Genomic DNA, 15,029 nt, shown 5'->3' on the forward strand with positions numbered 1-15,029 from the left:
GCCGCAATGAGCTCACTTTTGGCAGTTCTGTGGTCACAATCAGAGTGCAAGCAGCATTTCTTGTCTTGCCTTGATGAAACCTGACCTCAAAATGGATTTGAACACTCGGGCTGTGATGTATTAAAGCCTTGTGAAGCGTACAACTTCCTACGTTTAGTGCTTTGATGATCAGTAACATGCCGCACAGTAATGCTAGTAGTGGGAGTTTATACTGCAGTACATTCAAAACAAACAAAAAACAGCATTTTGAAGTGGTTCCATAAGTTACTATTTTGAGATAATTTATGATTTGCATATTGACATTTATTGGCAAGCACCCAATGGTGCAACTACAAAAACAAATCTAAAACACACAGGAAGTTCACACCACACCCTTCTGCTTGTGTACAAACCCACCTCACACCACAGCTCGTTCTCGAGATCGTAGCAGTATCTCTCTATGGCGGAGTTGGACTCCAGGACAGCGTTCACCCTCATCTGATTCAAGCTCTCTTCCTCTCCGCCTCTTCTCGCTCGTTTCTTCTTCCTCTCCGCTCTCACTCCTGCAGACTCTGGCTGGGACTCCTCCGGCGTGGTCTCCTCCACATTCTCCTCCTCTTCCTCCCCTTGATCGTCTTTGTCCTCACCATCGTCCCCTCTGTCCTCGTCCTCGCTCTCGTAGTCCACCTGCAGAGGAAGGTATGGTTTTATGATGGCAGAAACTGCAGTATGGGCATTCTGTATGTGTATGTAATATGTACTGTATGTATCCAGTCACTCTTATTTATCAAGACACAGAAACATGAAGCTATCGCTTCCTGTGTGAAGAGGAAATGAAATAAAAGATGAAACAGAGCTCAGAACGAGAAATGCAAAACAGAAAAGGAGGAAACTTAAGAACTCATCCAAGTAAGATGGTATCTTATGTTTTGCCATCCGAAATGTATCATCTCGTTGAGCACCATTTGCATTCAATTATTAATCTCGTTTCAAGGTTTCTCATCTTACTAGAATTTTTCCATGCAAGTTCATCAACGTGCAGTATTTTTCAGTTGACTTTGTTGAGTTGACACAAAACAAGTCTGAAAAAGTGGATTGCATGACACCCATAATCCCACACACCTATTCAGAGAGAATGAGATGGCTTTAGTTGGGCCTAACAAAAATAATTGTTTGGTTCCGGTTTCCGACCGACCCCGTCAATTTATGTGCGACCCAAATTCATTTTATGAGCTTGGGGAAGAAATGACACAAATTAAATAAATACCCAAATAAAAAGTTTGAGGCGAACTATAATTCCATTTTTGTACAGCACTCTTGCGACGCAAGATGCCTGTTGTCCTCCAGCAATGCTGGAAGAGGACCCGCAGCGGCACTTAACGTTGCTGTGTCCAGTTTTACGGCAGCAGCGTGAGGACGGCGCCTTCAAGCAGCCCTCACCAGCCAGCTAACGTTAAACAGGGCAGATGAAACCACTCAGGAACTGTTGTGTTTAATGTCGTTCAAGAGGATGGCACAAAGCAAGCAAACACGATCAAATGAAAAGTAAACACCCTTTAGAGTGCTCTAACGTTACAGTAAGTCCCTGTGGCTCAATGGAGGTGGCTAACAGTAGTGAAGCTAATGACACAATTCACAACACAATTCATTGGGATACAAGCGTTGCATTATGGAACACACACACACACACACACACACGAAACAATAGATTATACATTATTTACTGCCGCTGGTGCAGATGAACTAACGCTACACTCGTTACTGTAAGTAGCCTACAATAAACCCTCCATGATTAAAAAGTTAATACTTATCAATACCCACCTGTTCTACAGGCATAAACATGTAGAAACCCATATTTCATTCTGCTCGGTCTGCGCTGTCCACTCTTGCCCACCGCGCTGTGCAAACACAGCCCTGCTCTTATAGCGACTTTTTACAAACAAGCTACAATGAAAGATGTCAGTTTTTATTCTAACTATTTATCTTAGTTTGCAACGAATCTTGAACTTTGGACAAACTCTTGTAAACGTAGCTGCTGTCTAAACGAACCATTCTCTCCGCTGGAGCGGTAAACCTATGGATGTATTATAAGACCAAAACAGATACAGTGGGGAGAACAAGTATTTGATACACTGCGATTTTGCAGGTTTTCCCACTTACAAAGCATGTAGAAGTCTGTCATTTTTATCAGAGGTACTCTTCAACTGTGAGTGACGGAATCTAAAACAAAAATCCAGAAAATCACATTGTATGATTTTTAAGTAATTAATTAACATTTTATTGCATGACATAAGTATTTGATACATCAGAAAAGCAGAATTTAATATTTGGTACAGAAACCTTTGTTTGCAATTACAGAGATCATACGTTTCCTGTAGTTCTTGACGAGGTTTGCACGCAATGCAGCAGGGATTTTGGCCCACTCCTCCATACAGACCTTCTCCAGATCCTTCAGGTTTCGGGGCTGTCGCTGGGCAATACGGACTTTCAGCTCCCTCCAAAGATTATCTATTGGGTTCAGGTCTGGAGACTGGCTAAGCCACTCCAGGACCTTGAGATGCTTCTTACGGAGCCACTCCTTAGTTGCCCTGGCTGTGTGTTTCAGGTCGTTGTCATGCTGGAAGACCCAGCCACGACCCATCTTCAATGCTCTTACTGAGGGAAGGAGGTTGTTGGCCAAGATCTCACGATACATGGCCCCATCCATCCTCCCCTCAATACGGTGCAGTCGTCCTGTCACCTTTGCAGAAAAGCATCCCCAAAGAATGATGTTTCCACCTCCATGCTTCATGGTTGGGATGGTGTTCTTGGGCTTGTACTCATCCTCCTTCCTCCAAACACGGCGAGTGGAGTTTAGACCAAAAAGCTATATTTTTGTCTCATCAGACCACATGACCTTCTCCCATTCCTCCTCTGGATCATCCAGATGGTCATTGGCAAACTTCTGACGGGGCTGGACATGCGCTGGCTTGAGCAGGGGGACCTAGCATGCGCTGCAGGATTTTAATCCATGACGGCGTAGTGTGTTACAAATGGTTTTCTTTGAGACTGTGGTCCCAGCTCTCTTCAGGTCATTGACCAGGTCCTGCCGTGTAGTTCTGGGCTGATCCCTCACCTTCCTCATGATCACTGATGCCCCACGAGGTGAGATCTTGCATGGAGCTCGAGGGAGGGAGATTGACCGTCATCTTGAACTTCTTCCATTTTCTAATAATTGCACCAACAGTTCTTGCCTTCTCACCAAGCTGCTTGCCTATTGTCCTGTAGCCCATCCCAGCCTTGTGCAGGTCTAAACTTTTATCCCTGATGTCCTTACACAGCTCTCTGGTCTTGGCCATTGTGGAGAGGTTGAAGTCTGTTTGATTGAGTGTGTGAACAGGTGTCTTTTATACAGGTAACAAGTTCAAACAGGTGCAGTTAATACAGGTAATGAGTGGAGAACAGGAGAGCTTCTTTTTATGCCTTATTTCAAGTAGAGTTGCAACAAGTAGTCAATTGATCAAATTGAGGAAAGTTAATCGGCAACTATTTTGAAAAGCAATTAATCGCTGCAAAAATACCAAACACTTGATGGTTCCAGGTTCTCAAATGTGATAGTAAATAAAACTTATTTTTAGATTATAGTTAGTTTAATTTTATTTCTGTGTCATGCCAAACATGTTGGCCCATCCCACATGGGATTACAAGACACCACAAACTTATTTAGCAAACATCTTCCGGTCGCATATACAAATCATTCGGAGAAATACAGTGGCACTCATAAGTTTATGAACCCATGCTAAAGTTGACTAAAAAGAGGAATACAAAAATCTTCTGGAAATTGATCTTAATGCCTTTATTAAAAAAATGAGGAAAAAAACCAACCTTTAAGGACACCAATTTTCTTTGTGAATGAACAATGTATCGTAAATAAATAAATGTTCTGCCTTAAAATACAGGGGGCATAAGTAAGTACACCCCTATGTTAAATTCCCATAGAGGCAGGCAGATTTTTTATTTTTAAAGGCCAGTTATTTCATGGATCCAGGATACTATGCATCCTGATAAAGTTCCCTTGGCCTTTGGAATTAAAATAGCCCCACATCACCACATACCCTTCACCTTACCTAGAGATTGGCATGGTTTTTTTTCAGTTAACCTAATAGCTGGTTTGATTTGCATTGAGAGATGATTTTATAGAATGTACCCCATGCAAATCTCTAGACAGCTGGGTGGGTGGAAACAGACAGGGTCTGTTTCCACCCACCCAGCTGTCATATCATTTACAGTCAATAGCAGGACATTTCATAAAACGTGTGAAAATGGTGAGCAGGGTTGCAAAAGCAAACTTAAGACACATTTAGACATTGGGAGACTGCCTCCCATGTCAAGCTGTAAATACTTTCATGCACGCTATGGTTTCACATCTAAGTCAATGTGTAACCTTGTTGCTGAATCTGTCTTCATGTCAGATCAACAAAGGTCAGTTTAAAAGATTTTCGTCAGATTTTGAGAGAGTCTAGTCACGCTCATTTCGCTCCCCGTCCGGGTTAGCACTCTACCAATCAGATGGGTCATTTGAGTCCGACTGCCGGCAGTGCCCACCCCGCCGATTATACGTGTCAAGTCGGCCAAAATAAAGGACGACGGTCCCTCGGACAGACGACGGCACGGAACACACCGAACAGACTCGAGTCACTGACCTCGCCAGACTGTCTGACGGCCGATTATCGGCTCTGTGTGTCCGGGCCTTTAAACTGATCCTGACTGGGATCATTTTGAACTTCTTCTGAAACTGTTTTTGAAGAGGGAGCAGTCACATCGTCATGAATAATCTGGTGCTCCTGTTGTATGGTGATTTATTGTATTAGTCTGTGTTTTGTATTGTTTTGTCTGTATTTCCTTGTGAGTTTTTGCATTTTAAGGTATCTATCTATCTATTGATGAGTTTGTGTCCTCTGCTGTCTTTTATGTAAGTGTTGAGTTATTTTATTTAAAAAAGGGTCCCTCTGGGGGGTGCATTGCAAATTAGCTTAGGCTATAAATGCTGTGGTGTGCGGCATAGGTCTATGCTACAATCTTGTCCCTATAGAAATAAACATAAAATAAATAAATAAATAAATAAATAAATAAATAAATAAAGATGTAGTTGGATTTGGGCAGATAGTCACACAATGTTTCTTAGTGGTCTAAATATTATGTTAATTTCAAGAAATCAGGTCACGTTTGCTAACCCAACTAGCAGATTCTCTGATTATTACAACCAAATAACACACAAAAATTATTATTTAGTTTATATGTTTTCACTAGATTATACAATATGACCTTATGATCACTTTATACTGTATTACAATCTAAAACTAACCATATAATGTGTACTTTGTTGTGTTTTTTTTTTTTTTGTTAGTTTGTTTGTTTATAATGTCTTTTAATCATGGATTTTTAGCCACGTGGCTCTTGGGATGGCCAGCGGCTGTCTAATCCCCAGAGGATGATTCCTACCAATTTGTTATCCCCTGACTTTTCCTCTCAACATCTACTAAATGGACTGGCCCAAAGTTTTGTGAAGACATTCATTGTTTACAGAAAATGTATTGTAATACTTTTGGTGATACATTGCCATCAGCACGTCAACTTGTTCATTTTCCAGATACTTTGACTTATGGCCAAATACCTGCAAAACTAATGACATCAGCCTTCTGCTGCGCTTTGTGTTTAGTGCCAATTAGCAACTGTCAGCATGCTAACACGCTAGACAACGATGGTGACCATGTTTAACATTATACCTTTGCCTGAGTTTCTGTTTAAGAGGAGCGGCTACACGTTGTAATGCTTTCGTTACCATCTTTACCCGATGAAAATGTTCAGACAAGTCTCAAAATACATATTGTGTAATATGTTTGCGAGCTTTCTATTTCCAGGAACATCAAGACGCCACAGACTTAAAATAATATTAGCATTTAATATGAGGTATTTCCTCCCTCATCGTACCTCCTCTTCCTGTTTGTCTTTTCGCTTGGCATCTGAAGCATCAGCGTCTCCTTCGTTCCCCTGGTCATCAACAATCTCTTGCTCCTCTTCGCCCTCCACGTCGTCTAACTGAGGAATGTCAACAAGACAAGGATACTTCACATGGCTGTTTTGGTATTCAACCAAAGGAAAGAAAAGTGCAGATAAAAACATTCAAAAATGATTGATAACACTAATCCTGGAAAAAATCCTACAAGGAACCCTGAAATGAAGACAAGCCAAATAAAAACTGACCCCTGCCGTGTCAGCTGTACCCTCGCCATCATGGTCCTTATCTCTGGGGGTGGCCTTCCTTGTTTCCACGGCAATGGAAGCCAGCTTGGCACTGCGCTTCTTAATGGCTTCGAGGAGGAGACGGAAAAACCTGGGAGGACAAAAGACCGAAAAAAAAGTCAAACAGAGAAGATGAGAGGTTAATATTAGGGATCAACCGATACTGTTTTTCTAAGGCCGATAACCGATGCCGATTATTAGTAGTTAATGAACCCGATAACCGATCTTTGTAACCGATATGTATTTACAGTGAAAATGAAAATCTTTAAGTCAAAATTAAGATTTGGGAATGTTACAAACTCCAACACAAATTTTTGTTTAAATGCGCCAAGCAATTATTTAATAAATTTGAATTTTTTTAACACATTACACAGTAAAAGATAGTCAGTTAGTGTTGTGGGCGGGACATTAAGTCAGACTCAGAGTGAAACCGAAGCAGAGGGACAGACGCAGAGCTGTAGCGGAGCCAAAGTAGCGCACTTTTTAATTCATTAACTTTATTGGTTATCAGGCAAATAAAATGCTGATACAGATAATCTGCAAACAGCCCAAAAAACGAGCCGATAATCGGTCTATCCCTGGTTAATATCAGGTTATTCCTGGTCCAGGAGAAGCAACAGCTCGCATTTACACAGACAGTGAGAGACAGAGACAGACAGACAGACAGACACACCCACACCCACACACACACACCTTGTTTCCATGTAGTGGAGGATCTGTTGGGGTGATAGCAGCTTATCGTCACAGTAACGGTCAGGAGAAAGGAAGTGGAAGGAGACTTTGAACATCCGTTGCTTTTGGTGCTTTTCAATCCGTAATGTCTCAATCACATCCACCTTCTGCAGCACCTGTACCCACACACACCCAAACCACACACCCAAACCACACACACACCCAGTTGTGGTAAGTTTTTTTTTAATTACCCAAACTTCCACCAACACTTCTCAAAGTTTCAGTTCCGCACACAGGCATTAACAAACTAAACTAAAAGGAAAAAGGAGCAAAAACAGATAACGGAAGACGAAAAGTAAGAAGACAAAAAGGAGCAAGAAAACCCACGAGAATCTGACCCTTACCTCAGCCAGACAGACTCTGGTCAGTTTCTTACGGAGCGTCTTGGCCCTCTTCAAGGCTTTCCTGTTGTTCAGCACTGGCACGCTCATCATCGGAGTTTTAATGTTGGAGCTGGCCACCATCAGGATTTCTCTCAGTCTGCGAGACACAGAGACACATATACACAGAGTGAGACGTGGAAAAAGAGTATGGTGGAAGGCTTGAATGAATCAAGTACGGACGAGTAAGTGGACAAAACTAAGAAGAAGAGGTGTTGATGTAGAAAAGGCATTTAGGAGAGGGGGGGGTGTTCATGTTGTGAGCTGTATGTTTTGTGTTTTGGAACACAATAAAATAGTTAATCATAAAAATGTTCGGTTAACGAGGGTTGGCTATCGGTCAGAAGAAAGAAATTAGCATCCCTACTTCTCACTCTTTTTTTTTCTCCATTCTCTGGAAGCAAAGCCAGACACAGCCGACAGTCTACAGCTGTTCTGTGCTGGTTCAAAGAGCTGTGTATGTCCTGACCTGGATAATGTGTTCAGATGTACATAAGAGGTCAAGAAGGAGTCGGGCGCAGAGGCGACGTTAAAAACATTTTATGACACTGTGCAGGGCCTGAAATTCACACCCGACCACCCGCCGAATGCGGGTTCATTTTGCAACTGGCGGGTAACACTGTCAATCGATCTGCCACATTGGCAGGTAGCCAATGAGAATTGAGTGATTCAGACGCGCAACTATCGGTAAGGAGGGTACGCGGTTGCTTACGGGCCCGGACCAATCAGGGGCCCGCATCACTGGAAGACGTTGATTGACAGCCGGGGCCCCCAATCGCATTTTCAATGACAATCCCAGCAGTCCACGTGCAGCCACTGACCAAGCGGGAGTGAGAACGGGTCAAATTCATTTCCTTTTCCGTTTCTGTTATGAAGACAAGACGTGTGTGACTCGAACATCTCACATTTACCAACAGAACGTACAGCGAAAGACCGTGCAAAACATTTCAGACCGTCCTGCCAACCTGTAAACATTTTAACATCAATGTACGCTGTAACGATTTTTCACTCTAAAAGGAAAAAAACGCAGATGAGACGACACGATGGACAGCTACGTTATTGTAAGTGCAATGCTAAGTTAAAGTCCAATAAGTACTTTATTAAACCGTATGAATGTGTGTCCCAGCCCAGGTTAGGAAATTAACTAACAATGTCAAGATCAACAAGCCACTGACACATATGTTCATATTTGATTCATTCAATAAATGATTACTTTTTGTCTTAAATCCACCAGCCATTTTCATATTATACCAACATTTGCAGCATCCTGAGTCTTTTTGGTAAGGTTCCTAGGAAATCTCAGCCCAGAGTAATTAATCAATAGTAATAATTATTATTCTCCCCAAAACAAGTTTCCTTTTTATTTTTAAAGAAATACACAAAAGAATTTTTTTGCAACTTTCACTGTCTTCCGCAAAAAGAAATTGAAACTTTACAAAAGCTCCCGCAAAATCAGGCATTTTGGGCGGCAACAATCTCAAAAATAAAGACTTGAGGGACTGCCCTTGTGTGTTTTTCGTAGGCCACATCTCATCTCTTATATGCTGTGGCGTAACGAGCCAAAACCGGGCCCCTATGCAGGATTATCAAGGCGGGCCCCCCTACTACAGCACGTGATGACGGCGCAATTTCCACGAGTAGGCTACCATGAATAGGACAGGATAAGATAATAGAGACACAGCACTGGTCCGCCCTCTGGACACCATAGAGGAGGTGGGGGGAGAGGAGGATGTTAGCCAGGCTGGCATCAATCATGGGCAACACCTCTCACCCCCTACATGAGACTGCGAGTTCCCTGAGCAGCTCCTTCAGCAGCAGACTGCTGCACCCTCAGTGCAAGAAGGACCTTCATTCCAGCAGCAGTCAGACTCTTTAATGCAACATCATAATGTTGCACTGCTCGCCGTTTCTGCAGTATGAGCCATCACTGGACAATATTCTGCACTACGCTTTATTATTTATTACTCTGTGTCACCTCCAACTGTGCAATATTTCATTTCTATTCATCCGCACCTTACTCATCTGTATATCTGTGTTTATATACGGTCTGTTTATAGAAGGTTTATTGTGTAAATATGTTTGATTAATTACTATTATTATAACTAATTCTATTTTTTTTCCCCATTTCTTATACTTAATGTATATTATTTCACCTATGTCCACTTAATGTGTATTTGTGTTATTCTGTCACGTGTACATTTTTTTCTTTTGAGCTGCTGTAGCACAGGAATTTCCCCAGTGTGGGATTAATAAAGTCTATTTTATCTTATCTTACCGAGGTATCCCCAAAGTGACGTTCATCTCTCCTCTGCCAGCAAAGTGGAAGGTGTTGAGGGTCATCTGGGTGGAGGGCTCGCCTATGGACTGAGCCGCCAGCAGACCCACTGCTTCTCCCGGATCACACAGTGAACGCTGCCACTTATAGTGCAACAGCTGCCGAAGGCTGGAGAGAGAGAGAGAGAGAGAGAGAGAGAGAGAGAGAGAGAGAGAGAGAGAGAGAGAGAGAGAGAGAGAGAGACATGAGCTTATCTCACCTAACAAAAATAAGAACTTGGTTTAAGGTCTATTTCTCAATCAATGATCATTTTTGTAATGTGCACAACAATGTGCACCAGCAGTGTACGATGGGCTATGGCGAGGAACCCTTCCTACACATCTAAGTTGTTTCAATAGACCGGTAAGCACAAACATTACCTTTACATTTCGCGTGTACAGTGCTGTCACTGTGAACAGGTTTTAGTAAATGTATTTAAAGTAGGGAGCTACTAACTACTAACCACTAACTAACTAGATGTACCAGCTTGTGGTTGTAGAACTAGTTTTCAGTTCTTCAGCATTTCTTGGCTTTTACATTACATGTCATTTAGCTGACGCTTCTATCCAAAGCGACATACAATTGCTATGGAGCAACTAGGGGTCAAGTGTTTCGCTCAGGGATACATTGGCTGATGCATTGCAGTGGGAATCGAACCCAGATCTCCCCACACCAAAAGGCATGTGTCTATAAAGATGTATGACATAGTATAGTATAGATAGGCCTGTAACAATTATTCCATTATTGTTGAATCGCAACATCTTTTTTTACATAGTCGCCATTTCTTTGTTTAACTGCAATTCATTGCTTGCATTAGCTAAGGTCCTAAGGGGTACGACTGTTGGTAACTGTCAATTTTATGTTAATTTAAGCAAAATACAATACAATGTTTTATGACAATAAAGCTGTGGTTTACTGTATAGACTGTGTATTTGTGTTTTTACATTATCTTTGTCACATAACAGTGATCTAACCAAAAGATGTATCCTGGGATTCATTTGTTTGAAAAGGCAATACATAAAAGACATATTTTTTTGGACTGAAAGAGACAATTATATTGTGAAACGCAATCACTTGTACAGTATATTTTGGAATTGCTACAGCTCTAAGGCTAGATACCTTTCAGCCTCAGTCAGTACCTGTCGGTGTCCAGGCTGTCTTGACTCATTCTGCCCTCGTTCTCGAGGTATTTCTCCGTGATGCTGTGAAAGTTTTCCGATACCGAGCCGAAGCAGACGTCGGGCCTGAACACGCCCAGAGACGGCTCAGGGCAGCGGGACGACTTCCGGCTGTATTTCGATTTGCCGGAATCATCCAGTGAGCGCCACTGCTGTACGAGCTGCGGAGGGAGCAATTGACGAGCTTGGTTAGACTAGGTCAGAGGTCTACGTCATACTGTACAGTCAGGTCCATAAATATTGGGACATCGACACAATTCTAATCTTTTTGGCTCTATACACCACCACAATGGAGTTGAAATGAAACGAACAAGATGTGCTTTAACTGCAGACTTTCAGCTTTAATTTGAGGGTATTTACATCCAAATCAGGTGAACGGTGTAGGAATTACAACAGTTTGTATATGTGCCTCCCACTTTTTAAGGGACCAAAAGTAATGGTACAATTGGCTGCTCAGCTGTTCCATGGCCAGGTGTGTGTTATTCCCTCATTATCCCATTTACGAGGAGCAGATAAAAGGTCCAGAGTTCATTTCAAGTGTGCTATTTACATTTGGAATCTGTTGCTGTCAACTCTCAATATGAGATCCAAAGAGCTGTCACTATCAGTGAAGCAAGCCATCATTAGGCTGGAAAATCTAAACAAACCCATCAGAGAGATAGCAAAAACATTAGGTGTGGCCAAATCAACTGTTTGGAACATTCTTAAAAAGAAAGAACGCACCGGTGAGCTCAGCAACACCAAAAGACCCAGAAGACCACGGAAAACAACTGTGGTGGATGACCGAAGAATACTTTCCCTGGTGAAGAAAACACCCTTCACAACAGTTGGCCAGATCAAGAACACTCTCCAGGAGGTAGGTGTATGTGTGTCAAAGTCAACAATCAAGAGAAGACTTCACCAGAGTGAATACAGAGGGTTCACTACAAGATGTAAACCATTGGTGAGCCTCAAAAACAGGAAGGCCAGATTAGAGTTTGCCAAACAACATCTAAAAAAGCCTTCAGATTTCTGGAACAACATCCTATGGACAGATGAGACAAAGATCAACTTGTACCAGAGTGATGGGAAGAGAAGAGTATGGAGAAGGAAAGGAACTGCTCATGGTTCAAAGCATACCACCTCATCGATGAAGTATGGTGGTGGTAGTGTCATGGCGTGGGCATGTATGGCTGCCAATGGAACTGGTTCTCTTGTATTTATTGATCATGTGACTGCTGACAAAAGCAGCAGGATGAATTCTGAAGTGTTTCGGGCAATATTATCTGCTCATATTCAGCCAAATGCTTCAGAACTCATTGGACGGCGCTTCACAGTGCAGATGGACAATGACCCGAAGCATACTGCGAAAGCAACCAAAGAGTTTTTTAAGGGAAAGAAGTGGAATGTTATGCAATGGCCAAGTCAATCACCTGACCTGAATCCGACTGAGCATGCATTTCACTTGCTGAAGACAAAACTGAAGGGAAAATGCCCCAAGAACAAGCAGGAACTGAAGACAGTTGCAGTAGAGGCCTGGCAGAGCATCACCAGGGATGAAACCCAGCGTCTGGTGATGTCTATGCGTTCCAGACTTCAGGCTGTAATTGATTGCAAAGGATTTGCAACCAAGTATTAAAAAGTGAAAGTTTGATTTATGATTGTTAATCTGTCCCATTACTTTTGGTCCCTTAAAAAGTGGGAGGCACATATACAAACTGTTGTAATTCCTACACCGTTCACCTGATTTGGATGTAAATACCCTCAAATTAAAGCTGAAAGTCTGCAGTTAAAGCACATCTTGTTCGTTTCATTTCAACTCCATTGTGGTGGTGTATAGAGCCAAAAAGATTAGAATTGTGTCGATGTCCCAATATTTATGGCCCTGACTGTATGTACGAAGGCTGAAGGGACAAAGTAACACCAAGAAAACCTGACCGGGCTTTTACATTTTGTCTCAATATACCTGCTGTATAGCAGCATTTCTGCCGTAGACGTCGGGTTCTGTGCTTTGTTCAGTCTGTCTCAGTTTGGCCAACTTCTTTTGAGAAAACAGCAAGAATGCTCCTGATACATGTTAAACACATATACATATTACATGCAAATATTCACATAGGAAACATACATACAGTAATACAGCAAGCAAACATTTTTTTCTGTCCACTTCCTGGATTCTCCTGATCACATTTATGATCTCCTACTGCTCTTCAATAGCTCAAAGTGGGATTTTAGGCCCTTATTTTTATCCGATTCTGATTACAATAATTACCAAACGTACAGTATACTCTAAAGCGCATTAAAATAAGCAGCAGCTGCTCTAACAAGGTAATATTTAAACAGTAAGTCTACGCCTCAAGACTAGAGATGCACCGATTGACCGGCCGGTGACTGGAATTGGCCGATTTTCACGTGACCGGCAGGTCAGTCTGACATATGCCGATTTTATGCCGGTCAAATGCACTCGGGCGCCACATGATAAATATCGCGCAACATCAGCATCGCACGTGCACACGCACCGCCGCTCCATCAGCCGTTTATGAAATGTCATAACGTCGTAATTATACACGGCTCTGCAGAGCCGTCTGCTCTACTGATCTCAGGCAAATGGTCAGCTGCTCTCTCTCTCTCTCTCTCTCTCCCCTCTGAGGCAGAACAACTGGAACAAGAAAACCGCACTCACAGCCACAGTTTATCGGAAAATAGCATTGGGCACACTGACTTTGATGAATTTACCGTTTATATGAAATCGGAATTGGCTAAAATCGGTATCGGCTGGTCAAACTCAATGGGAAATCGGAACCGGCCTAGAAAGTTGTAATCGGTGCATCTCTACTCAAGACGTATTAAAGATTGCACTGTGCTGTGTCTGCTTAGCTATGTCTATATGTATAGACATCTTTGCTTAGCAGCAAAGAATGTGACGTGGGAATGGTGATGACAAAGGTAAAACAATTACATTTTAGTCAACTTAAAGTGCTCATATTATGCTCATTTTCAGGTTTATAACTGTATTTAGAGGTTATATCAGAACAGGTTTACATGGTTTAATTTTCAAAAAACACCGTTGTTGTGTCGTACTGCACATTGCTGCAGCTCCTCTTCTCACCCTGTGTGTTGAGCTCTCTGTTTTAGCTACAGAGTGAGGCACCTCACTTCCGTTCCATCTTTGTTGGGAGTCGCACACATGCAGTAGCTAGGTAAGGACTACTAGCCAGTCAGAAGCAGAGTTTGAGGGCGTACCACACAAGCAGCTAGGCGAGCATTATAACGTGTGTTACAAAGTGACCACGTTTGTCTCTGAAGTAAAGGCTGGACTACAATAGAGCTGTTTGGAGCAGTTTGTGAACAGTGTTTTCTCTGGAAGATGGTAAGTCCCTTTGGGGTGGACTTTGGGCTTTTTCATTTTGTAAACCTATTACATGCACAAAAAAAAGATATATAACACAATAAAGGAAAGGGACAAAGCCAAAAAGCATAATATGAGCACTTAAAATATATATATATACATACACACACACGATTATAAATCCAGTCTGAGTAGCAAAGATGTCAGATAATGTTACTGCCAAACCAAACGTTATCTACCTCTCCGTGGACATGCCACCTCTCTCTTTGCTCTCCAGCGCTGGATGGACGCAAAGTGTTTACTGGCGGTCTTAGGGTCCAAACGTGCCAAAATCTCGTCCAGGCACTGGGACCTCTTGATGACCTAACGGGAATTGGAAAACATAACACATGGCTGATTTGTATGACTGTCAAGGTTAGTTTTCTACCAAATGTGTAGTAATCCATATTTTATTCAAACACTGGAAACACCACCATTGTCTCATGTTTAAAAAGGCCCTGAACACCCACACAGGTGTTTATAGTTAATGTGGCTGACTGGACCTTTTCCAGGACTGTGTGGGTGTGTTCAGACGCTTTAATGTTTAATGAACGAAAATAATTGACTGAACCTGAGCGGCTCTATTTCAGCTTAACTGATTGCCATTTGCTTAGGCAATGGGGCCGAGATAATTAGATAGGAAAACTCTGGATCGCAAACACGTCCTTCTGCTCCATTGTTTTTGCAATCTAAAAAAATGTATGTCTGTTGTTTTGTGACCAAGCGTTGGCAGCGGGAGGGGTAATGGCGGTTTACACTCAATATGCAAAAGCCCAGGTACATCGGACTGCACAAAGGGG

The 15,029-nt window shown here is 42.3% G+C and overlaps 1 protein-coding gene and 1 long non-coding RNA gene across 3 annotated transcripts in view; one reads left to right on the forward strand and one right to left on the reverse strand.

Moving 5' to 3' along the window:
• The window catches only part of polr1a (RNA polymerase I subunit A), a 49,464-nt gene that overhangs the window by 7,531 nt on the left and 26,904 nt on the right, over positions 1-15,029 (reverse strand). The window contains exons 25-34 of one of the 2 annotated variants that reach the window (XM_078261085.1): positions 14,430-14,553; positions 12,811-12,911; positions 10,827-11,026; positions 9,649-9,816; positions 7,338-7,473; positions 6,955-7,109; positions 6,223-6,352; positions 5,950-6,057; positions 2,140-2,199; positions 587-666 (exon numbers count right to left, since the gene is read on the reverse strand). In XM_078261085.1, the coding sequence (XP_078117211.1) occupies positions 2,167-2,199; positions 5,950-6,057; positions 6,223-6,352; positions 6,955-7,109; positions 7,338-7,473; positions 9,649-9,816; positions 10,827-11,026; positions 12,811-12,911; positions 14,430-14,553 (1,155 nt within the window). In that variant the 3' untranslated portion in view covers positions 587-666; positions 2,140-2,166. Of the gene's footprint in view, positions 1-396; positions 667-2,139; positions 2,200-5,949; positions 6,058-6,222; positions 6,353-6,954; positions 7,110-7,337; positions 7,474-9,648; positions 9,817-10,826; positions 11,027-12,810; positions 12,912-14,429; positions 14,554-15,029 lie in introns of those variants that run through there. The other variant, XM_078261084.1, reaches the window with a different exon arrangement.
• LOC144524670 (uncharacterized) lies at positions 590-10,732 on the forward strand. Its single transcript, XR_013502631.1, has 2 exons — positions 590-678; positions 9,653-10,732. It is a non-coding gene; the product is annotated as an uncharacterized LOC144524670 (long non-coding RNA).

Source organism: Sander vitreus, chromosome 10, assembly GCF_031162955.1.
Source record: "Sander vitreus isolate 19-12246 chromosome 10, sanVit1, whole genome shotgun sequence".
NCBI classification, from domain to species: domain Eukaryota; kingdom Metazoa; phylum Chordata; class Actinopteri; order Perciformes; family Percidae; genus Sander; species Sander vitreus.